At 44.6% G+C, this 26,444-nt stretch overlaps 1 protein-coding gene across 1 annotated transcript in view; it reads right to left on the bottom strand.

Annotated features, from left to right (window-relative positions):
• ITGA11 (integrin subunit alpha 11) overlaps positions 1–5,240 on the bottom strand; it is a 148,734-nt gene extending 143,494 nt beyond the window's left edge. Inside the window, exon 1 of the mRNA XM_003929689.4 lies at positions 5,076–5,240. Coding sequence (XP_003929738.3) covers positions 5,076–5,127 — 52 coding nt within the window. The 5' untranslated portion in view covers positions 5,128–5,240. The remainder of the gene's footprint in view (positions 1–5,075) is intronic.
• Between the last annotated feature and the right edge of the window lie 21,204 nt (positions 5,241–26,444).

The raw sequence follows: 26,444 nt of genomic DNA, 5'->3' as shown, positions 1-26,444 counted from the left end.
GGTAATAGCAGAATTGTAGTAGTGACTTTGTGCAACTGTAGCAAGGCCTTATTGAGATATGAGAAAGTGCTTGACACAGTGCCTGACATCAATTAAATGAGGGGAAGAGTACTAATGCTTCTGTCAGCTGAGGGCTTATTGGGTGCCAGACACTGTTCTCAGCGCTTGACACAAATGCATTACACAGGGACCACTGAACCTGATGGCTGGCCTATGAAGTCGTTATTCTGCCCATTTTACACCTGAGAAAAATGAGGCCCGGGGGGCTCATCCAGGGTCATCCAGCTAGAAAGGATTTGTGTCCAGGCAGTCTGGGTCCTCAGCCCATGCACATGCCGATTATTTCTGCTGCTCGTGTGTGCTTCGGCGAAGGAGGAAGTGAGAGACAGCAGGGAGCGCGGGTTTGGCCACACTGACTTTTCCTCCAGGTGGGATTTCACACGGCTTGTGACTCAGGTCTTAAGTATACAGTATGAAAACCCTCCATGGAATTGTTCTGCAGCTCATTGATTTTTGATTTACAAGATGACCACCGCCAGCCTCCTCCTCTCCCTCTCCCGTCATTGGTAACAAACTTCTGGGCGTCTGATGAAGAATTCACCCAGTTAGGATCTGCATGCTGGGGTTGGGGAGGGTCGTCCTTGGACCACAGCTCTTACAGCGAGCACTCCATGCTGAAGGTGTGGGGGTGTCTTTGGAGCTCACAATTGCTTAGGGGAAAGTTCCAAATGCCTATGAATCCTTGCTGGTGGCCCTCAGTTGGTGGGGAGTGGGTGGGCAGGGAAGGGGATTTAAGTGATGAGGATCAGCGGTGATGCCATTTTTGAACGGTATGAGAGGATTTTTAAGGCTGATTTTGTAGCTGACCCTCCCTGAGTCAGCCAGCGCCCATCACTGCCTGGGCAGGATTATGATGGATCCTAGGACTATGTTCGACTTTGAGTCCCAAAGTAAGCATTGGAAGCCCAGGGTGAGACAGTAACACCCAAAGCCAGGCACTGTGAAGAAACAGGGGCTTTTAAAATTCCCCAAATTCCCTTCTACATAGCAAGAGCCAAGCCAGCGCAGCTCAGAACATAGTTTTATCCTAAGTGACAGGATCTGGGTGTGTTGGTGGAAGGGAGGGAGAATAGAAGGGAATGTCCCTGCTGCTAAGAAGGATGAACTCCCACTACAGCAGGGTAGAAAAAGAGGTTCAGAGAGGGCAAGGTGGAGGTAAGATACTGTCTGAGTTCTTCCAGAGCTCACAGCCCTGCTTGGATGGGCTGGGAACGGTGGGAGGAACGTGGAGCTAGACATCCCGTCTCTGGGGGTCCAGTGTGGGGTAGAGATGGGGGCATGGTGAGTAAGCAGAAAGAGAGACTCACTCCAGGGCCTGTTTGTGATATGGAAAGATCCAGAAGCTCTTCAGCTAATGGCAGCTGAGGTGCTTGGCTGACAAGTTCCCAGCAGGTAAGCAATGGGGTGAAGTGACGAACTTCCCCTTCTTTCCTGCTGACCACTGGGAAGGAGAGGTTGGGAGCAGGACGTGCACCGCTGCAGCCTTTGCACACCTGCGGTGCCTAGCACCGTGCTTCTCCACGGGAGGCTTTCTGTTGGGTAGGACCCCCACCCACAAGGGCCGTGTTGTGTGGTATGGGCCTTCTCCTCTGCCGCATCACAGTACACCCACATCAAGAACATACTGACTTCAAGACAGCCTTGATGGTAAATAAACATACAAAGCAACCCTGAGTTGTTATTACGATCAAGAGTTTGGGCCAGGGCTTTGGGGGAGGGGCTAGGAAAGTCTTCACTTATTTGGGGCCCTGCCATGTATATCTCTGCTGATTCTTCAATATACTTCCTCTAAACTTCTCTTATAAATTTGAGTTTGAAAGTTACATCTCCATGTGTCCTCAGATCCTGAATAGTCAATACCTTGCGTGCTGCTGCGGATGCCAGAGAAGACAATCGCCATGAGTGCTTAATATGTGCCTGGCATTTTCTAAGCATTAAACTTTGTGATAACTCTAAGTTCTATTATTACCCCCACTTTGTAGGTGAGAAAATTGAGGCACAGAGCCCTAACTGGCAGGGCCTAGGTTAGGCAGCGAAACTCCAGGGCCTTCACCCTTACACTGTGTCTGATCTCACTTTGTGTCTTTATGGAGCCTGGCAGATAACAGGTGTTGAGCAAAGATTGTGCCTCTAAGAATCATCACCCTTACAGCTAGGTTATGACTGTAAAACTCTTGTCAATGGATCTCCTCTGTCTTTGGACTTGATTACTTCTTTTTTTTTTTTTTTTAGGCTTTCCTGATAGTTTTGTCTACCCCATCACACTGTCCAACCTGCAGCTGGAGCTCTGGGAGAGCAGATGCTTTGAGGTCTCACTCTCCCTTGGCCTCTGACAGGTCCCCTGCCCAGCCAAACTGCTATCGCCAGTAGACAAGCTTCCTGGTAATCCTCACATTGAATCCATGGAGCCTGAGGAATGAACCCAGTGATCCCTGAGACCCTTCTAGTCTTCAACTGACCAGAGTGATTTTAAAATATTCATCATCTTCTTCAACTAGTCCCAGAAAATAACATTCCAAAATATGAACATTCCCACTTTAAGGCCCACTCACACTCTACACCCTTTTTTAGGGCCAGTTCGAATGATATCTCCTCCTCCAGGAAGCCTTCCTTATCTGGCTGAAATTAAACTTCTTTGAACACCCAGCTCCTGGTTTCCCCACGCCATTCACTCCCTGGTCCCTCTGTTTAGCTTTCCCTGGCCTTGGCTTGTTCTGGGTTACAGGCAGGACCCAGATTGCACACATGCTTGGGCCCCACCCCCAGCTCCTTGCTAGCGGATGTCGTTGTTCCAACATTGATTGATATGTTTAATGAATCCCATATTTCAACAACGCAACTGACCAGACATAACTCAGGAGTGTTTTCGCCATATAAGCGGAGCTCTGACTCACAAATCCTGTGTTTTCAAAGGTCCTTTAATGTCCTTGTTCTCTCCCCACCCCACCTTGAGTAACAAACAACATTAACCACCACTGATTAAAGCCTACTGTGCACCCAGCCCTGGGTTTCGGGCTTTTCTTACAGTGCCTTACTGCATCCTGACAACTTCACGGACTCAGAATTTGTATCTCCCTTCCTCACATAAGGAAACCTGTCGGAAAGGTTGCATAACCAGTCCAAGATCGAACAGCCAGCCGGGTGCAGAGCCAAGTGGAAGCCAGGTCTGATTCCAAAGCCATTGCTCTTAGCTTCCTGAGGTCCAGGTGGTCCCTAGCCCCTAAGGCAGCCACTCCTTCTCAAGATTCTGATGAAGCCACACGTCTGGAATCACACAGGAGTGCACCTCTTTTCTTGTGGCTGGATCTCCTCATGATAGGAGGACAGGTCCTAGAGAAGCCTCTCGCCTGCTGTCCAAATACACCTAAATGGGTTTGGCCTCCTCCTGCAGCTGGCTTCTAGATGCATGTTGGCCTGCTGGCAGTTCTTCCCTTGCTTTCCCATCCAAGCCGCCTACAACTCAATGCACCAATGATTGTTTTTTTTTTTTTTTTTTTTTTTGAGACGGAGTTTCGCTCTTGTTACCCAGGCTGGAGTGCAATGGCGCGATCTCGGCTCACCGCAACCTCCGCCTCCTGGGTTCAGGCAATTCTCCTGCCTCAGCTTCCTGAGGAGCTGGGATTACAGGCACGCGCCACCATGCCCAGCTAATTTTTTGTATTTTTAGTAGAGACGGGGTTTCACCATGTTGACCGGGATGGTCTCGATCTTTTGACCTCGTGATCCACCCGCCTCGGCCTCCCAAAGTGCTGGGATTACAGGCTTGAGCCACCGCGCCCGGCCCAATGATTGTTTTAAACTGTGACTCTAGGATTCCACTAGCCAGAGGCCCTTTCAACCAGGGACCCTCTGAGAAGCTCCTCTGTAAGCTGACAGTGGGGCAAGCGGGAGAGGCGCCCTCGGGGAGCTCAGGTGGAGACCCCGATCCCGACCGCGGCCTCCCTGAGGGCACCTCTACCGCTACCACTGCATCTGTCCTCCACTACCGGCCCCAGCTCGGGCCTGGAGCCCACGCAGAAGGGGAGGCTAGGTCGAGCACCCTCACCCGGCCAGTACCCGAGGCGCTAGCCCTTGCCGGAGCACTCGGCCGCCTTCTACAGAACAGCATCACTGGCCGCCCCTCGTGGGGGGTGGGGCTGGGGCGCCCGGTGTGGGACCGCCGGGGCCCGGGTACCCTTCGGCGGAGAGCCCAGGGCTGGCCTCCAGCTACCGGCCGTGCGCCCCTCGGGCCGGAGGTTCCTGCCGCGCCCCTACACCTGGAGTGCATTAGGCGGCGGCGCGCGTCTAGGAGACGGCGGCTTTCCCCAGATTATAGAATAATTGCATAATTCCGAGCACCGGTTGGGAAGCGATGCCGCGTCCCTACCCCGGGTGTCAGGTAACGTTTCCGGGGGTCCTGCGCTGCGCAGCTGCGTCCCGCCGCTGCTGGCCCGGCCGACTAGGGCTAGCCCCCGCCTACGGGCCATCGCCCCGGGGAATTGCTGTCTTCTGCCCTAGGGACTCTGGGCAGCCTCCACCCCCCACTCCCTAGCCCTCCGGGGCCGCCGCGCCGGGCTCTCCAAACTTTGAGATGCTTCCCCGGCGCCAGGCAGAATGGCAGCCGGGGCACGCTCGCTCGGCGCGTTTTGTCCGCTTCCCCAGCCGTGGCCGCGCGCCCTCTGCGCTCCCGGCACACCCGAGTGCCCCTGGCAGCTGTGCGGGACCCCCGGCGTGGCCCTTGGAGGCACCCGGGAGTGCCACCACATCAGGGCGCTTTTCAACTCTAGCCTCTTCAACTCCTCCCAAACACACCAAAGAGTCCCGGCTCTCAATAGCCTCCGCGCACCGCCCTCTTTTGCTGAGCTTGACAGAACCGCTAGACTGCGGCCAGTCCCTGGGGGACCTACGTCCCCAAGAGCAGCCAAGGTCTGACCCAAGGAGGCGCGTCGCGTCCCGCTCCCGGCTGCTGGATCCAAGCCCCGAGGGCCCAGGGAGAGACTCCGAGAGGCAAGGGGAGGAAGGGTGTGGGCACGTACCTGGCCACAGGCTGAGCGCCCAGGCCACCACCAGGCTCCTGGGCAGGTCCATGTCCCGCGGCGCGGCGGCGGGGTCCGGTGTGCAGCAGCGGCGGGGGGCGGCGAGCCAGAGCGGCAGCCTCCTCGGCGCGGCGCCTGCAGCCTGCACTGCGCGGGGCGCCCGGCTCCCTGACAGCTGTGGCTCATTCAGAGGAAGTGGGAGGGTTCGAGCCGCGGGGAGGGGCCCCGGACACCACGCCGGCTCGGGCTCCCGGCCAGGCTCGGCCGCTCTGCCACCTGGGCAGGCGGCGCGCTGCCTCGACGCGCCTCCGCCGCGCTCCTTCTCCGACCCGACTTCATCCTCGGGAGAATACTCCAGAGCACTGCTCCTGGGAACTCCCTCAGCAGTGTAGCACCAACCGCCTCAGTCAGATTCTGCTCAGGAAAAGTGGTTTCTATTCCCATTTCTCAGTGAAAAGAGCTCCACAAAACTCAGAGTACGCGAGCTGGCTCAGGAACACCTGCAAAAACTCAGGTCCCCTTGGCCAAGTGAGTGGATGTCCCTCGAAGGTCCATTCTGAGACACCCCCGTGTCTCCTTGCACCCTGAAGCTTGAACTGTAGAGGCTGCAGTGTTTCTTCTGACCCTGGAATACGTGCAGATTCGCCTCCACTGCCATTCTCCCCAAACCTCCACACCTGAGGCATTCCAAAGCACCCAGGTGCACCGCGCGCTCGAGCTTAACACAGCACGAAGCTCTTCTTTGGAACCCTGCCGCCTTCTTTCCCCCTTGTAATCACTGACAGTTAAATTCAATGCACATGTATCTCAGGAGCTTTAAATCCAGGCCCTAGACTTCCATCCTAGATGTTGAGGCTGGCCTTTCCACCAATGGAGGAAGCTGAGGCAGAGGGTGGAAAGATCAGGATGCAGGGAAAGCCACAGCAGAACACCCTTCCCCTACTTTCTCAGGCAAGCCTTCTTTCGCTCCCTATTACCATCCCCACCAGGTGGGGTCCCAGACACATGCTGATATTCCCCATCCCGCTCTCCCTCATTTTTCTTCATTGCACTTAGTGGAGAAGCTAGACATCAATCGGTGTGATCATTTGATTAACTGTTCTCTCCTGTGCAGGCCGAAAACACGATCAGGGTAGAAATCTCCAGTTCACAACGGAGTACTCAGCCCCCAACACCCAGGAACCAAGTAGGTGGGTGGGTGGATGGATAAGTGAGTACAGGTGGTGTGTGGGTGCACAGAGGATGGAGTTTTCTATCTGCCAGGTATTGGAAGGGCTTCCCAGAGGGGATGCTACTCAGAGCCCCTGAAGATAAGCTGGAGTTTGAGAAGGTCCAGGTTCACATGAGTGATGTGGCATTGTGTTTGATTACCAACCTCACTCTCTTTCGGGTGACTATCTGGGTTTTTACTTCAGTATCTTCACCTCTCCCACTCAGCCACAGACTTCGGGAAGGTGATTCCATCCCTGCGGTGTGTGTGTGTGGAGGGAGGTGTGCAGTTCAGGCTAAAATGAATCAGTGTGTGACCCTTCCAGGCGATAGTTTTAGAAAGACTAAAGAAAAACATTTTCCAGGAAGCAAGCTTTCTTGCCTTTCTAAAAGAGCCCTTAGAACAAACAGACAGATGAACTAACTCTCTCTCCTCCCCTCTCCCTCTCTCCCTCTCCTGCCTCCTCTCCCAGGCTGGGACAAGGATCTCTGTAGTCGCAGAAGTTCACAGGGTTAGGGTAGGGAAGGAGGATCTGGCCTTGGGACGAGGTGGACACTGGATGACAGAATGGAGAATCTTGTTGAACCCTTGAATGAAGCTACCCCTTTACTCTGTTCCCCTCGGGACTTACTAGTTATGTGACAGTGAATCCCCTTTATTGAGCTGAGTTTAAGCCAGTTGAGCTGAATGTAGAACACCTCACAGCTAGGGAATGGGCTGCAGCCCATGTCCCTGCCTTGCACAAATCTCCAGGTGTGTCAGAATAACCTGGAGCACGTGCAATGACTGCAAATTCCCCAAGGATCAGGGAGTGCTGGTGGGCGCCCCAGGCACCTTTGACATGTGGGTGGTCTGCAGCTTTTGCTCAGAGTCTGTACGCTGCTTGCTGAAGGGGCGCACTGTGGTGGCTGTCCTGGCTGCGCTGCTGCTGGTCTTGCTGGTAACAATTCTACCATTCATTCACCTTCACCATCCTCACAGGGGCTTGGGGAATGGGGGTCCTGAGGATCACTACGTGTGCTTTTGTGTAACATGGGAGGGTGGGGGGAGAGGTATGCCTTCATTTGTTCTTTCAACAAATCCTACAGAGTGCCTCCTGTGCCCCGTGCTCTGCAGCCTGCACTAGGAGAGCTGGTGATGGAGCCGAGGAGACTAGACATAACCACATACTTATTTATCTAATCATAATCTATTATTTATTAATATATTTAAAATCATTTATTATTTCATCATTATCAAACAGTATTTAAATCATGCCCAAGGCGACAGCATATGAGTGACAAGAGCACAACCCACACTCTAAGGCTGGAGAAGTACAGAGAATTGGTTGAAGGGCTTTCTGAAAGCTGTGGTTTCTGTTTAATAATAATAATAACTCTTTACATGTATACAGTGTTTTAACTTATTTATTCACATGCCATAACATGTACCATGGAATCCAGTAGTTTTTAGTATGCTCACAAGATTGTAAAACCATCCACACTAATTTCACAATATTTTTATCACCCCAAAAAGAAACCCTGTAACTGTGAGCTGACACTCCCCGTTCCTTCCCAGCAGCCCCTAGCAACCACAAATCTATTTTCTGTCTCTATGGATTTGCCTATTCTGGACATTTCATATAAATGAAACTATACAACACGTGACCTTTTGAATCTGGCTTCTTTTCCTTAGCATGATATTTCCAAGGTTCAACCATGTTGCAGCATGCATCAGTATTTCATTTCCTTTTATCGCTGAGTAACATTCCATTGTATGGACACACCACCTTCTGTTTATCCATTCATCAAATGATGCGTATTTGGGTGTTTCCACTTTTGGTTATGATGAATAGTGTGGCTATGACATTTGGGCTGCTGGTGTTGCTGGTAACAATTCTACCATTCATGAATGTAGCATAATGTTAGCAGAATGTTCATACAAGTTTTTGTATGAATGTATGTTTTCATTCTCTTGGGTATACACCTAGGAGTAGAATTGCTGGTCATATAGTAATTTTATGTTTAACCTTTTGAGGAACTGTTTTCCACCATTGCTGCATCATTTTACATTCCTACCAACAAAGTGTGAGTGTGATGTACAGTGTTTCATTATTTTTAAAATCTCTTTCACACCCGTGATCTAATTTAATACTCAAGTCTTGTACAAAATTGTATTTTTCATAGATAAAGAAATCGTGTAGTTGAAGATCCTTTCAGTTGCAAGTGACAAATTCAACACAATCAAACTGAAGCAGAAAATACAATGTAAAAGGTCATGTAACTAGGAAGTGCAAAGGTGTTCCGTCTGCAGGTATGGCTTGAACAAGGGTCTCAAATCAATGTTACTGCTCTCTGTCTTCTCTTAGTTTTGCTTCACTCCATTTCCCTTTCCTGCAGCAGAAAAGTTTCTCTGCCTCTCCATCAGTTCCACACTTACACTTTATAGATTCTAAAGGGAGAGAGATAGCCTTCCCTTCCTAGATCCAGCAGAAAAGTCTAGGGCTTTGGTTTATGCCCACCCCTGAACCAGTCCTAGTGTCTAAAGCAGGCATCCCCAAACTACGGCCCGCCGCATGCGGCCCCCTGAGGCCATTTATCCAGCCCCCCGCCGCACTTCAGGAAGGGCCACCTCTTTCAGTGGTGGTCAGTGAGAGGAGCACAGTATGTGGCGGTCCTCCAACGGTCTGAGGGACAGTGAACTGGCCCCCTGTGTAAAAAGTTTGGGGACGCCTGGTCTAAAGGATACGGTGCTATTGTTAGCTCAGTCTGGGACACACACCCAGCCCCATGACTTCGGAGGAGAAAGGCACCATGACTGACAGCTCCACCAAAACCACATATTGTAGGAGAGGACTTTCTTAAAGAAACCAGAAAAAGGGGGATAGCAAAGTATACGGGACAGACAAATCCATAGTTTCTAAAAAATCTAAACTCAAAGTAGCAACAGATTCACCCAAGATTCCATAGCATCTATGTGGCAGAACTGAGATTGGAACCCAGACATTCGGATAGCAGATTGAGAACTAATCTCAACATCCCAGCTGGGTGGAGGAAGCAGGTATTTTAAGCCAAGACGGCGTGAGCATGATCAGCTCAGAGACAGGTCCTGTGGCTCCCGAGCCTTCAGTCTGAGCAGGCTCCTCTGCCGGGACCTTGGCGTCTCTAGGCAGGGAAAGTGAGGAGACGCTGTCTTCTCTGAAGGAACCTAGCAGTGGGCTAGAGCACTGATGACAGAGGCCTTGGCTTAGTTAGGACCAATACACTCTTTGTTTAAATCTTTTTTGAGAAGGAGTCTTGCTCTGTTGCCCAGACAGGAGTGCAGTGGTGCAATCTTGGCTCACTGTAACCTCTGCTGCCTCCTGGGTTCAAGTGATTCTTCTGCCTCAGTAGCTGGGATTACGGGCACCTGCCACCATGCCTGACTAGTGTGTGTGTGTGTGTGTGTGTGTGTGTGTGTGTGTGTATGTATTTTTTTTTTTTTTTTAATTTGTAGAGATGGGATTTCACCATGTTGGCCAGGCTGGTCTCGAACTTCTGACCTCAAGTGATCCACCTGCCTTGGCTTCCCAAAGTGCTGGGATTATTGGCAGGAGCCACCATGCCTGGTCCCAATGCACTCTTCTTCCAGAAAAGTTCTTGGGGTGGCCTGATCTGCACTCATTTCAGAGAAGCGCCTCTCTCTACCCTTTCTCTGAGTTTTTCACCTCTCTGACCTCGGGTGATCCATTGTCCTTGTTTGCCTGGTTTTCTAGAATGCAGGATGTCAGTGGCAACACTGGGGGACAATCTCTGGCAAGCTGGGATGAACTGGTCTCCCTGTGTCTATCTTAGGCTGTCTGCCTCACTTTCTCCAACTTTCTTCTCCAATACTCCCCACTCTCTCCCACTCTGGTTATTTCTCTTCACTCTTCTCTGCCCTGCTCCTGGGTACCCCCAATGCAGCCAGTCTCCATAATTGGCATGGGGACTCCACCTTGAGGCATTCCCTGGCTTCTGGGCTCCTTACTGCCCTTGCAGGCCCCCAGTGGATCTTGCCTCCTCCCTGTACTATCTGTTGGTTTGTGCTTAGGAAATGCAAACTTTTTTCAAAGATAAACTTAAGCAAACTTACACTTACTGAGAAGGCATATCTTCTGCCAAAAAGTGATATAATAAATTCCAAAGGCAAAAGGCAAAAGGCAAAAAAAAAAAAAAAAAAAAAAAAAAAAAAAAAAAAAAAAAAAAAAAAAAAAAAAGAAGTAAAAAAAAAACCCACCAGCTTGCCTTGTTATCTGCTGTTTGAATGATGCGTGCCACCATTCTGGACCAATGACTTCTGTGATAGGAGGTGGCTGCGTTTGTCATGCACAAGTGGGCTTAGAGGGTGCCCTTTGGTTTTTGTTCATCATGCCAGGCCTCATCCCCAACAGCAAAGTGAAGTGGGTTAACTTTGAAGAAGTGTGTTTCTATCAGTAGCGTTATGTTTGTCCCAGCCACTTCAAAGTCTAATTCGAAATGTTCAAGCCGGGTGGGTGCCGCCATTCTTCCTAATCCTGTGCCTGCAGGTCAGTGACTGGAATTTCTACAAGGATCAAGCCCTGTACACAATCTATACTGAATCTAGAAAGTTATTTTGTGATCTCCATTTCTCAAGCCACAAATATGTACAACATTTGCAGTGAAGATATCAAAGGCAAGGAGAACAGCACAGAAAGACATGCAGGATGGATAGGGAATCATCTCTTTGAAGAAAAAGTATGTCAAAGGGTATGAAAGAATACAAATTGCTTTAAAAGTCTAGAGGTGTCAGTCAAGGTTCCAGATGAGAGGTCATTTCTGATGGGGTTTAGGTGGGCTAAACCCTTGACACTGGACCAGACTGGAAAAGCCACATCAGAATCGAATGTCACTACAACAACCTGAAGAATACCTTCAACTGAGCACTTAATATAAGCTAACTGCAACTCTCGTATCATTTTTTTTTTTTTTTTTTTAGTCCTCAGCACCACCTTGGGTGGGGAGGGGGTGTTCAGGACTTCCATCCTGGTCCTGGGCTGGGCTGAGATGTCTGGGAGAAGCCATGAAAGTGAGGGTCTGGATGTGGTGCACAGGGGTAAAGAAGACTGTCTTGGGAAACAGTCATGATATTTAACAAGACAGGCAGCAGCAGAGTGAGGAATTCCCACAGTGCATAGGGTTCGGGGCCAAGGGTGCAGACTGGCAAGGAAGCAGGAGTTGAGCCATTCTATTAATGCATTTACCGGGCACCCTGCTGGGGATGCAGGGACAAACCAGATGTGTTCTTGCCTCTCCACAAAGCTCCAAATCTAGGAGAGGAGACAAACATGAACAGTAATAATCAAAACAACACCTCTCATTTATCAATCACTTATTGTGCTGGATGCTGTCCTCATATTTCCTTTAATCTTATGACAGCCCTACAGAGTTGTATAATTATCCACCTTTTACAGAGGAAGAACTTGAGGCTCAAAGAGGTAAGCTTTCAGAACTTGTAAAAGGAGGACCCAGGATTTGAACCCGGTCTTGTCTGATTCCAGATCCCAAGCTCCTAACCACTGGTCTCATTGCTTTTTGGCACTGGATAGTAAATGGGACTGTGATAAGGGCTTAAACAGAAGTGTGAACAGAGAAGCACATAGGAGGGCCAGAGAAGGAGGTTACCTCTGAGGGGGCCTTGGAAGTAGGAGTTTTTCAGAGGTGAAGTGAACATTCTAAGTAGAGGAGGTGCAAACATACCAGACTCTGTGCAAAAGGGTAAGCATTTGATCTGTTTCCAGGGAGTGAGGAATAGTTAGAGGTGGCGGAAGTGTGAGAACAGAGTAAACCCGAGTTTCAGGGTCCCGCCCCTTTACGAGTAAGGGTAAACTCCCTCTGGAGAAAGAAAGTTTGCCTCATGGTTCCTGACTCCTGACTCCCTTGGATGCCACTTCTTTGGTCTAAGTCTGGTCAATTATAAGTCTCTCCATTGGCAAAGAAAGCAAGGTACACATTTGCCCCCTCTCTGTGGGCTTTCAGTGGGCATGACGGGAAGACATACACACACACACACACACACACACACACACACACACACACACACACACACACAAATGCATGCATGCATACACGCACATGCACCAACAATAAAGAATATTCTTCAGATCCAGCACAATCCAAATCCCTGCTGAGGAAGAGAAACGTTTCCTTAAGTAAACCTCAAATGTACAGATGATTCTGTATCTTGGAAGATACATTTTCCCTTTATTTCTCAGAGCAGTGTTGGATTCTCATGGTTCTTTCTCCCACTTTCAGATGTTGCCGAAGAGTTATGAGTCATTGCAGCCATGTCTCAAATGCCAGGGACAGAGCCCCTGGTGGACACTCTCTGGTTATAAATAAGGCTCTGATAAAGTTTTTACATTTTAATCTTTTTCATTATGTTGGGGCTGATCAATTTATTTTTTGGGGAAAAGGAGTGATAAAAAGATAAGTTAAAAAATAATTTGGGGTCACATTGTGGGGGCTTTTGAATGTCATAATGAGGAGTATGGCTTTGATTTGATAGGTAATGAGAAGCCTTTGGAGATTTTTGAAGGAGATGGAGGAGACGAGGGTAGGACTGTGTCCACACCAGTCAGGACAGAAGCCTGTGTCCTTTCTACCAGTTAAGGAAGATTCTGTGAAGGAGGCGTCACTGCCTTATGGGTCATTTTTGAGATGCCTCCTCACACTACCCAAAGGCATCTTGTGATTTCAAGGAAGGTACCCAGAGCTAGAAACTCAAATGGCAGAGTTTCCGGCATTCTCAGACATCCCAGGTGCTTGGGCAGATGTGAGCAAGTCTGGAGCCTGTATAATTAGCACGGTTTGGAGGCACTATCAGCGTTCCTTCCACATCCCTGGGGTTCAAATCCTGACTCTGCCACTTTCTCACTATGAACATTGGAGCAAGTTGCTTCACTTCTCTAAACCATTTGCCTTAGGTTGGGCTTTCTTGGAAGTAGACTCTTGATAGAAGGGCTTAAGTGTAAGTTGTCTTTTGGAGGAAGTGATCCCAGAGAGCACTGGCAAAGCAATGAGGAAATAAGACAAGGAAGGAAGCTGATAAGTGTGGAGCAGTGAACAGGTTACCACTCTGGGTGACTGGGGAGCAATCCTATGGGGCACTGTTGGGAGACTGTTGGAGAACACACCTCAGAGTGGTCCCTTGGAGGGGAGGGAGTTGGGGTACTTGGGCCCCCATAAACATGCTGTCTTTCCCCACCCTGGGCTCCCCAGGTGCCCATACCCTCTGCTCACTCGAGTGCCCTGTACCACCTCCCAGCCCTGCTGCTCACAGGATCAAATCTGTGCCCTGTCTGTCCTTCAAGGCCCTATTTAATGGGGGCGCTCACTCCTGCCTTCCTTATTTTCTTTCCTGCCTCTCTCCAAAACAAACCACGTACTCCTGTCTGGCTAGTACTCAGCATCCCTGGAATAGGAATAACAGGACCTACAACCATCACTGATGAAGACCTGACTGTGGACCAGGCACTGTGCTGAGTGCTCTCCCTGACCTCATTTCATCCCTCAGCGTGCAGTGGGTCTTTTTATCCCCACTGAATGGATGGCATTGAGTCTCTGTCAACATTCCAATACATTTCCTGGGCATTCACCATTCCTGTGAAAGCCAGATCCTATAGTCTCCAACTACAAGCCTGAAGGTGTTCTCCAGCCCCTAGAGCACCTCTCAGTGACTGGGCATGGTGGGGCATTAATGGGAGCAGTCCTCAACCAATAACTGATGGGAGCTGGTGGATAAGTACCCCAGCTCCCTCCCCTCCAAGGGACCACTCTGAGGTGTGTTCTCCAACAGTCTCCCAACAGTGCATCCCAGTCACCCAGAGTGGTAACCTGTTCACTGCTCCACACGTATCAGCTTCCTTCCTTGTCTTATTTCCTCATTGCTTTGCCAGTGCTCTCTGGGATCACTTCCTCCAAAAAAACAACTTACACTTAAGCCCTTGTATCAAGAGTCTACTTTCAAAAAAGTCCAACCTAAGGCAAACGGTTTAGAGAAGTGAAGCAACTTGCTCCAATTTTCATAGCGAGAAAGTGGCAGAGTCAGGATTTGAACCCCGGGGATGTGGGAGGAACGCTGACAGTGCCTCCAAACTGTGCTAATTATACAGGCTCCAGACTTGCTCACATCTGTCCAAGCACTTAGGATGTCTGGGAATGCTGGAAACTCTGCCATTTGAGTTTCTGGCTCTGGGTACCCTCCTTGACAAAGAATATCCCCTTTGGGAAGTCCATTAACCTATTAAACTAATATCAGCATTCACCTACAGCATGAACTTATTTATCACATCCTTTTCCTCCCCAGGGTCCCTAAACAGAGGAGGAGTTTTAATAGGGAAGAGAAAGGATACGATTTTGTAGGGAGTATGGGTCATTGGCCCTTGTGCAGCTTGAGGGCCCAGGAGGAGAAAGTAGACCTTTAGAAAGGCAGCTGAGGGCATGATGAAAATTAGCATGTTCTGTTTCTCCGTTTAGCTGGGAGCTGGTCCTAGCCTTCTGGGCTGGTGTCCTCGGTCTGGAAGGGCATGCAGGAATTTCTGAATATCACAAGTTGCATAACTGATCTTGGAAGTCAAAGAAGAGAAGAACGCAATGCAAGACAAACCATAAAAAAGTTTATGACAATATGAGCATTAATGAAAGCCACTAGCTAATCTCCACCTCCAGCCAGCCTTGTTAGTCAGCCTCACTAGCCCAGTGGCCAGAAGATAAAAAAGATGCAGCCATCCTGTCCTTCCCCTTCTGTCACAGGACTGAAGGGCTGGTCTTGTTCCTGTGATCAAACGCCTGCTAGGCTGGGGCAGCCACCGGTGGGTGCTGGCTTAGAGACTGCTTGTGTGCACTTACTTCTGCCAAGAGCACAACATTCTTGTTTTTCCAGGGAAGGTTCTCCCAGACTGCCCCAGCTGCTGCTGCTCATCCCCATGTCCCAGAAATAAACATATCCCAAGCAATTTGCAGCTGGGGGCAGAGGCCAGTGGTGGTGTGGAGGAGGGGAGAAGGTATGATGTATGTGGGTGTTTTTGTCAATGTTTGGGTAACAAATGCTTCTGTGAGTAGTTTTTTTCTCTGTTGAGCATTCGTGAGAAAAATGTGGGTGCAAGTGTTGGGCTTAAGACCTCTTGGGAGTGTCCCCCTCAGTTAAGGCTAAAAATCAAGTATCATTTGGGGGATTGTTGTAAGGGAAATGGAGATAGCATCTTCCTGGTTTTTGCAGAGCCTCAAAACAGGCTCTGCAAATGGCTGATGGCCTCTGAAGTTGCTCCTGGGGCTGCTGGGTAGGAAGTTTAGTAGTTAAATGTATGCTCTGTGGTCAGAGAGACCTGGATTAGAATCCCAGCCTGGCCCCTCAATAGCTGGGTGACTTGCCATTTACTTGTAGCCATTTACTACCTATAAAATAAAAGTGATACAATAGCAAGCTCTTACAGAGAACTCAGCAAGTGCCAGAAGCACTTCTAAGCACTTGACAAAGCATTTACTCATCCGACAATCACAGCTCTATGAAGTTGGCGCTATTGTGATTCTCATTTTACAGATGAAGAAACTGAGGCACGAAAGGACACTTGGCCGGTAACATGGTAGGGCCCAGAGATGGTGTTCCGGCAATCGGGCTGCAGTGCCCTTGACCACTCTGCATCTTGGGTCACTGTGAGGAAGAGATGAAGCGCAGCCTAAGAAGCGCTTGGCATGGTGCCTCACGTGAAAAGCTCTCAATAAATGCTAGCTTTTATTATTAACAACACATGAAACAGCAGGCAACAGACTAGTTGAATGAACTCTCCACATCATTTTGAGATTCTTAACAATGCCTGACATTTGTTTAGCTCTGTATATAATTCAAGGTGCGTTCCCAATTACGTCTCCTGTAACCCTCCTTGAAGGCAGTGGGCAGTTTACAATGGGCTTGAGAAGGTCAAGGACCCACACCGGTTCTCCGGTCATTCCATCCTTCATCAAGTCTGTATTGATATCCTAGGAGTGGAATCACACAACGTGTGAGATTTAAAAAATGCCCAAGTATCATCAGTATGTGACCCTTTAATGTGTTTAACTCAGATTCTATTTACACAAACATTTCGATACTCAGCTGTATAAACTGTGATACAACAATTTGTCAATAGGGATATGAAGGGATGATAACAAAAGTGGATACTGCAAACATAAAATCACCTAAAAAGAAAATAAAGTAGGAGATCAAGAGTAAAGCAACAGAAGTAATATTTTTTACAGCATTTTTCAGTTTAGAAACATGTGATCTCATTTCAATCTCATGACAATCCACTATTAGACATTATTGTGCCATAAAATTTGGGCTTAGAAGAGCTACCGTGATAATATAGGACCACACCCAAGCCTCCTGCCTCGATCATGTTTTGCCTGTGCACTTTCCCAGTTGCTAAGAGAATACTGCTAATGTCTCCCACTACATGCCAGTAACACTCTGGAGCTAGAACGCTTGGTTTCAAATCTTGGCCCTGATACTTTACTAGTTCCATGATTTGGGCAAGTTACTCAGGCTTTCCATGCTTCAGAATGCTCACCTAGTAAGTGAGGGTACCTACCGCATGCCACACTCGTGGGGGTTCAACGAGCTAGCACATGTGATATGTTTGGGAAAGTGCTTGGCACACAGTAATGAAGTGCTGTTATACAAATATAAAAAACCAAATCATCTCCCACAAAGATCGTTGAATTGTGTCTCTCCTTGTAGTTCTGTCTCTGTCCATTTGTGCTTTATAGATGCTTAGGCTAAGTAGTTAGATACATCCAGATTTTGAATTGTCCTATCACCTTAGTGATTTGAACCTTTTATTATTACAGGTGTCTTTATCTTTAGTAATGCTTTTTGCTTTTCAGTCTACTTTGTCTGATAACCATATCACAACCATATCAAAGTAGACTGAAAGGCAAAAAGCATCACTCACTAACTGTTTTTTTGGGTTAGTGTTTGCATGGACTGTCTGCCATTTCCCGTTCTTTTCCTTTCAACCTTTCTATATCTGTGTTTTAGACCTATCTCATGTAAGCAGCATACAACTGTTTTTAAACATAATCTCTTCAATTTGTTTTTTTATTTGGAGCACTTAGTTTATTTACATTTAATTCTATTGCCTCTCTACTTGGCCTTAAATCTGCTATCTTAGAATTTTCTATTTGTTCTTTATATTCCTTTTTCTTTCTTCATTTCGTTTGGATAGATCATTTGTAGTTATTCTATTTTCTCTCTGCTACATTGGAAGTAATAAACTCATTTGCTATTCTTTAATGTTTCCTTGAGATTCCAACTTGATGAAGTGCTAATATTAATTTTAGCCTCCTCTCAGGCAATGAAGGCACCTCAGAACATTTACACCGCAGCTGCTGCCCTCCTGATTCAGAAACAAGGATTTTTGTTTATTCTCCCTATATTTTAAACACCAGGAGACATTATTTTTTTGCAGCCAGTCAAAATTTAGAGTTATCCACATATTTACTATTTTTCTTGCTTTTTGTGCCTCTTTGACTTTCCATATGAAATCATTTTCTTCTGCCAGAAGAATATGAATTAGTGTTTTCTTTAGGACCAGAGTTTCTGGTATCAAATTCTCTTCATTCTTGTTTGTGTGAAAATGCCATTATTTCACTTTTATTTCTGAAGGATATTTTCTCTGGGCATAAAATTCTAGACCAGGACTGTTTTTTCTTTTAGCCCATTGAAACTATCATTTCATTGTCTTCTGATTCTTGTTTTAGTTGAGAAGTCCATTTTATTGAATCATTGCTCCTTTGAAAATAAAATGTCTTTTTTCCCCCTCTAGCTGCCTTTAAGATTTTTCTTTTTAATTCTGGTTTAGAGAAACTTTGGTATGTTGTGGGTTTATTTTTACTTATTCTCCTGAGATTAATTTGGCTTCTTTTTTTTTTTTTTTTTTTTTTTTTTTTTAAGACAGAGTTTCGCTCTTGTTAACCAGGCTGGAGTGCAATGGTGTGATCTCGGCTCACCGCAACCTCTGCCTCCTGGGTTCAAGCAATTCTCTTGCCTCAGCCTCCTGCATAACTGGGACTACAGGCATGTGCTACCATGCCCAGATAATTTTGTATTTTTACTAGAGACAGGGTTTCACCATGTTGACCAGGATGGGCTCGATCTCTTGACCTCGTGATCTACCTGCCTCTGCCTCCCAAAGTGCTGGGATTATAGGTGTGAGCCACTGCATCTGGCCATTTTGGCTTCTTTTATCTGTGGATTTAAGCCTTTTATCAGTTTAGGACAATTCTCAGTCATTACCTCTTCAAACATTGTGACCATCCCATTTTTTCTCTCTGCTACCACTGGAACTCCAGCTAAACACTTGCCAGAATTTCTAACCATGTTTTATTGTGTCTTATCCTCTCCTTGCATTTTTCAATTTGTTCTTCCTCTGGTTTGTTTGGGATATATTCTTCCCTATCTTTCAACTTATTAAGTCTTCCTCAGCTGAGTCAAAATCTATTTTTTAAGTTCTTAATTTTGATTATTTAAGTTTTTAGTTTAAAATTTCCCATCTGGTTCTCTACGAATTCTCTGTTAAAAATTTAAATCTTGTCTTTCATCTCCTCAAACACAGTAAAAATTATTATTTTAAAGTCTGGGTCTGAGAAACTGGAGTCCTCATGATTTATTTACATTGTATGTTGTTTCCTCATTATCTTTGTGCATAGGTCATTATACTTGAAAATTGTTTGTGAAAAATACATTGAGAACTTGAGTTTTATCTTCCAAAGAGAACTATTTGCTTGGATAGGTTCTTGAGACCACTCAAATCACCTTAATCCTGTTAATAATGTTGTAGGAACTGAGACTTTCTTGGTTTCCCAGACGTTTAAAGGCTGGGTCACAGTCTATGAGTTGACTGGTATACTGATGGGTCCCTCTCACTCTTAGAGAATAACCCTTTAGAGTTTTAAGGTGTTAAGGATTTACTGTGATCCCCACTTTGGCAGAACCTGAAGTACAACTTTTTCTCCTACCCACAAATATTGTCGAAAATGTTTCCCAGTCTCAGCTGCATCTTCCAGATTTGCAAATGCCTCCAGGGCAAACGCAACCCCAAATGCCAGGCTTACATCTTTCAGTTTCCTTTCTCTTTCACATCTCACTCCAGCAATTTTTTTTCTACTACCTTAATAGTTTTCTCATTCTTCCGAGATGAGTTTTGGAAAATATTTTGTCCAGTTTTTCAAGTTCCCTTTAGAGGAAGAATTTACCTAGATTACTCAAGCTACCAAACTTGGAAGTGAAATTCAAAATATGACAATGTCATTTCCTAATGTTGGCCTTTAATAAGATCTCGTAAAACTCAGCAAGAATTTTTTAGCAAATCTTTTAGAATTTCCAGTGAAAAACCAACTACTGCTGGCATAGTGATTTTATTCGGTCTTATGTAAGAACAACTTGAGAACTAGGAGATTGGTTCATTCATTCATTCATCGAATATTTGTTGGGTGTATGCTATGTCCCAGGCACTGATCTAGGGAGCACAGACACCCTCCCTTTCTCAAAAAGTTTAATGTCTAGACAGAGAGAAGGACAAATTAAAAGAAAAAAAAAAGCTACAACTGAAATGCCATCAGAGATTAAGAGGAGAATTGAGAACTATCGATTGCAATAGGAAGAGGGTAAAAGTGCCAAACACAAGAAGAATTATATCAGTTATGATGCTTTGTCTGCAAGAACCAGAAAACTGAACACAAATGGGCTTAAATAATGAGTGAATACATTATCCCTGATAGAAGTGCAGAGGTAGAGAAACCTTCAACAGAGATTATCACAACCCTGGCTCCTCTTCTGCTCTTTCATTGTCCTCTGGCTGGTACAAGACAGCAGCTAGTGTTCCACTGAAATACAACCATCATGGTGACATCCAGAGGAAAAAAGGGAAACTCCCCAGAAGCCCCTGGTACACCTCTCCTCACTTTTCACTGGACAGAATTGGATCCCATTGCTTGTACCAATCATTGGCAAAGAGAATAAAATCACCTGATGGACTTAGAGAATCACCTGATGGACAGTGTTTGTGGTTGGGGATGGGGCCGTGTTTCTTTGGGTTGTCTGTAGGAGAGGCAAATTCCTTAACAAAATTTAGCCTCTGTTAGGAAGGAAGAGAGAAGGAGCAGAATAATTTTTGGGCAGCCAGCCAGCCGTGTCCATCTCAAATGATTGATGGGAGAAGTGGGACATCACCAAAGACCCACCACTCATTCCACAATCCTCTAGGATCTTTTACATATGCATTCTAATCTGTTCTTCAAAAATAACCATGCCAATCAATAATAATGGCTAACATCATTGAGTGCTTATATACGTTAAGTCATTTAGACCTCATTTTATAATGGCAAAACTCAGTCATAGAGTGTTAAGGAAATTGTTCAAGGTTATGTGATTGGTGGAGCCAGAATTTAAGCCTAGTTAATCTGGTTCCTAATTATTTTAACCTCTTTGACAAACTACCTCTAACAAGGTACATGGAGATGAGAAATTTCAGATGAGAAAGTTGAAGTTCAGAAATGTGAAATCTGTTCATCTGTTTAGCCACCCAAGGAAACTTCGCCTATTCTCACCATTTCTATTAAACATAGTACTGGAGCAATGAGACAAGAGCAATGAGACAAGAAAAATAAATCACAAGCAATCAAATCTGAATGAGAGAAAAAATGTAAAATGATCTCTTGTTTGCAGATGACATGACTTTATATGTAGAAAATCCTAAAGACTCAAGAATGACAACAACAAATCTGTTAGAACTGATAATTTCATTAAAGTTGCAGGACACCAAGTCAATAGGCAAAAATCAGTTGTGTTTCTACACAAGCAATAATCTCTCTGAAAAGAAAATTAGGAAAGCAATCTCATTAACAAGAGCAGCAAAAAGAATAAAATGCTTAGGAATTTTTAGTTAGACCTAACCAGTGAGGTGAAAGACTTGTACACTGAAATTTATAAAACATTGATGAAGGAAATTGAAGGCGCAGATAAATGGAGAGGCATTCTGTGTTCTTGGACTGGAATAATTCATATTGTTTAAATGTCCAAACTACCCAAAGTGGTATACATTCAATGCAACCACTATCAAAATCTCAGTGGTATTCTTTACAGACATAGAAAAAAAATCCTAAAATTCATATGCAATTACAAAAGACTCTGAATAGCCAAGGCAGAGCTGGAGGCATCACATTGCCCAATTTCAAACTATATTATAAAGCTATGGTAATTGAAACTATATCATACTGGCATAAAAACAGACATATAAACCAAAAAATAAAGAGACCAAAAATAACCCTTGTATCTACAGTCAACTGATCTTTAACAAGAGTGCCAAGAACAGACAATGGGGAAAGAATATTCTCTTTCTTTCCATAAATCATGTTGAGAAAACTGGCTATTCATATGAAGAAGAATGAAATTGAATCTTTATCTCACACCATATACCAAAATCAACTCAAAACAGATTAAAGACTTAAATGTAAGACTTGAAACGATTAAATTACTAGAAGAAAACATAGGAGAAAAGCTTCTTGACATTGGTCTGGACACTACTTTTTTGGAACATGACACCAAAAGCATAGACACTAAAAGAAAAAATTGACAGGTGAGATTGTATCAAACCTAAAATCTTCTGCACAGCAAAAGAGACAGCAGAGTGAAAGGCAATCTATGAAATGAGAGAAAATATCTGTTAACTATGTATCTGATAAGTAGTTCATATCCAAAATATGTAAGAAACTCAAACAACTCAATAACAACGACAACAAAACCATTAAAATATGGGCTAAGAACCTGAGTAGACATTTCTCAAAAGAAGAGATACAAACAGCCAACACATATATGGAGAGGTGCTCAGCATCACTCCAGAGGAATTGCCAGAGGAACCCAAATCAAAACCACAGAGACATACCTGTTAGAATGACTGTTATCAAAAAGACAGGAGGGTTGGTGAGGATGTGGAGAAAAGGGAACATTTGTACACTGCTGGTGGGAATGTAAAGTGGTACAGCCATTCGATATGAAAGCTCTGCATACAATTATATAACTGCTGTATGATCCATCAATCCCACTTCTGGGTATATATCCAAAGAAAATGAAGTAAGTACCTTGACGAGTTATCTGCATGCTTACGTTCATCATGGCATTATTCAAAATAGTCATAACCTGTGTCTGTCAGTGGACAAATGGACAAAGAAAATGCAGTGTGTGTGTGTGTGTGTGTGTGTGTGTGTGTGTGTGTGAAATGGAATTATTCAGTATTAAAAAAGACGGAAATTCTGCCACTTGCAACAACATGAATAAGCCTGGAGGACATGATGCTAAGTGAAATAAGCCAGAACAGTAAAACAAATACTGAATGATCTCACAGGTGAAATCTAAAAAAGTCAAACACATAGATGCAGAGGATAGAATGGTGGCTGTCAGTGACTAGGAGGTGAAGGAAATGGGAGGCATTTGTCAAAAAGTACAAAAGTTCAGTTATGCTGGATAAATAAATTCTGAAGATCACTTGCACAGCATAGTGATTATATTGATAATACTGTACTATATACTTGAAATTTGCTAAGAAATTTCATGTTAAGTGTTCTTATCATACACACTCGAAAACTGTGACTATGTGGGAAGATGGATATATTAGCCTGATTGTGGTAATCATTTTACAATGTGTATGTATATAAAAAAGTCATGTTATACACTTTGAAAACATATAATTTTTTTGTCCCTTATAAAGCTGAAAACCTCTAGGCGGGCACAGTGGCTCACACCTGTAATCCCAGCACTTTGGGAGGTTGAGGCGGGCAGATCATGAGGTCAGGAGTTCGAGGCCAGCCTGGCCAATATGGTGAAATCTCATCTCTACTAAAAATACAAAAATTAGCTGGGCATGGTGGCACATGCCTGTAATCCCAGCTACTCAGAAGGCTGAGGCAGAAGAATCACTTGAACCTGGAAGGTAGAGGTTGCAGTGAGCTGAGATCACACCACTGCACTCCAGCCTGGGCAACAGAGTGAGACTCTTTCTCAAAAAACAAAAACAAAAACAAAAACAAAAACAAAAACAAGTGAAGCTGAAAACCTCATAAAACAAAAATAGAATCAATTAGTATAATTTACAATATTACAGAATGAAAACAAAAATCTTATGATTATCTTAATAGATTCAGAAAGTACATTTGACAAAATTCAGCATCTATTTATGATAAAATCTCATATCACACTAGAAATAGGAGGAAACATCATTACATTGTTAAAAGTATCTTTTAAAAAGCCTTACTGCAAACTTCATGCTTAGAAATAAAATATTGTATACTTTCTCCCTGGATTAGTAACAAGAAGAGGAAGCCTGCTATCTCATCTCTACAACATAGTACTGAAGGTCCTGCCAAGTACAATAGGCAAGAAAAAGAATTAAAAGGTACAAGAATTGGAAAGAAAGATAAAATTGCATTCACAGATGATATGAATGTAGAGCTAGAAAATTGGAAAATAATGTACAAACTATTGAAATTAATAAGTGAACTCAGCTAGGCTGTTGTATTACAAAAGTTAACATTTGGAAATCTATTTTCTTTCTATAAAACGGCACTTTAAAAGGACACGATTTACATTAGTATCAAGAAACACCAACTGCTTAGGAATAAGTCTCACAAAATGCGTGCAAGATCTATTCTGAAAACTACACAACATTATTGAGAAAAAGTTTAAAAGTCCTAAATGAAGGGAGAAATATGCCATGTTCACGGATTGAAAATGGAAAGATTCATTATTGTAAAAATGTCAATTTTTCCAAATTAATATACAAATTCAATATAATTCCCAAAATCAGTGTGTATGTATATGTTTGGTGAACATAAACAACTTGCTTCTAAAATTCACTTACAAATACAAAAGATCTAAAATATTTAAAACAATCTCTAACAACTACACTGAAGAAGTTCCACTACCAGGTAACAAGCTATCATAAAGCTATAGCAGTTACCGCAGTATGGTAGGTATACAAACAGACCAATGGAATAGATAAGAAAGCCCATGAACAGATTCATAACTGTTAGTTGTTATGATAAAGGACACATTATAGTGTTGCATGAGAAAGGCTTGTCATTTCAATAAATGGTGCTAGGTTGATTGATTATCTACATGTAAAAAAAAAAAATGTATTTGGCTCCTTTTTTTTTTTTTTTGAGATAGAGTCTTGCTCTGTCACCCCAGGCTGGAGTGCAGTGGCACGATCTTGGCTCACTGCAACCTCCACCTCCCAGTTCAAGCGATTTTTCTGCCTCAGCCTCCGAAGAAGCTGGGACTAAAGGTGTGTGCCACCATACCCAGCTAATTTTTGTTTTTTAAGTGGAGACGGGGTTTCAGCATATTGGACAGGCTGGTCTTGAACTGCTGACCTTGTGATCTGCCTGCCTTGGCCTCTCAAAGTGCTGGGATTACAGGTGTGATTGGCTCATTACTTCAAACATACACGAAGACAAATCCAGAGGGATTGCAGATCTACATGTAAAAGACAAAACAATAAAGAGATTAGAGGAAAATATTACAGGATATTTTTATGGTCTTGAAGTAGGCAATGATTTTTTAAACAGGGCACAAATCATAAAAGAAAAAATGATAAACCCTATGAAAATCAGAACTTCTGTTTAGCAAAAGGCACCATCAGGAGAGTGGAAATGTAACGCACAAAATGGGTTATCCAACAAAGTACTCATATCCAGATTATATAAAGAACATCTACAAATCAGTAAGAAAAAACCAAACATATCAATTAATAAATGGGTAAAGTATATGATGAACCAGTCACTTCAAAAGGATTTTCCAAATCACCAATAAAAATATGAAAAATCACTCAACTTAGTCATCAGAGAAATGCAAGTTAAAACAGAGATGAGAATAAATTTAGATCCTTATCTCACATATATGCAAAAATTGAGTTGAAGTGTATCATAGACCTAAAAGTAAGAGTTAAAACTGTGTAACTCAGAAGAAAACTGGACATAAATCTTTGTGACCTCAGATTAATCAGGTATTTCTTAGATGTGGCTCCAAAAGCACAAACGGTAAAACAGATTAAGTTGGAATTTAACAAGATTGAAACCCTTGAGATTCCAAAGACATCATCATGAAAGTAAAACACAATTCACAGAATGGGAGAAATTTTGAAAATTGTAAATCTGAAACCATAATTCTCAGCAAACTGACACAAGAATAGAAAATCAAACACCATGTGTTCTCAGTCATAGGCAGGTGTTGAACAATGAGAATACATGGACACAGGGAGGGGAGTATCACACGCTGGGGTCTGTTGGGGGAGCCAAGGGAGGGACAGTGTGGTGGGGTGGGGAGGTTGGGGAGGGACAACATGGGGGGAAATGCCAGATGTAGGTGACGGGCGGGGGATGGAGGCAGCAAACCACATTGCCATGTATGCACCTATGCAACAATCCTGCATGTCTGCACATGTACCCCAGAACCTAAAGTACAATAAAAAAAAAAAAAAGAAAATTATAAATCTGATAAGGGACTTGTATCCAGAATACATTAAAAAAAATCACAATTCAGCACCAGCCGCGGTGGCTCAAGCCTGTAATCCCAGCGCTTTGGGAGGCCGAGGCGGGTGGATCACGAGGTCAAGAGATCGAGACCATCCTGGTCAACATGGTGAAACCCCGTCTCTACTAAAAATACAAAAAACTAGCTGGGCGTGGTGGCGCGTGCCTGTGATCCCAGCTACTCAGGAGGCTGAGGCAGGAGAATTGCCTGAGCCCAGGAGGCGGAGGTTGCGGTGAGCCAAGATCGCACCATTGCACTCCAGCCTGGGTAACAAGAGCGAAACTCCGTCTCAAAAAAAAAAAAAAAAAAAAAAAAAATCACAATTCAGCTGCAATAATAAAGACCTATAACCTAATTTCTTGAATGGGTTAAGGATTTGAATCGCATTTCTCCAAAGAAGACATACAAATAACTAATAAGCACAGCAAAAATGTTCAACATTGCTAATCATTAGGGAAATGCCAACCAAAATCACAATGAGATATCCCTTTACATCCACTAGACTAATGATAAAAATAGAAAATAACAAGTATTGACAAGAATATGGAGAAATTGGGATTCTCATGCATTGCTACTGG

The sequence above is a fragment of the Saimiri boliviensis genome, chromosome 2, assembly GCF_048565385.1.
Source record: "Saimiri boliviensis isolate mSaiBol1 chromosome 2, mSaiBol1.pri, whole genome shotgun sequence".
Lineage (NCBI taxonomy): Eukaryota > Metazoa > Chordata > Mammalia > Primates > Cebidae > Saimiri > Saimiri boliviensis.
The sequence above is the reverse complement of the archived record's forward strand: the minus strand, read 5'-3'. Positions and strand labels throughout refer to the sequence as shown.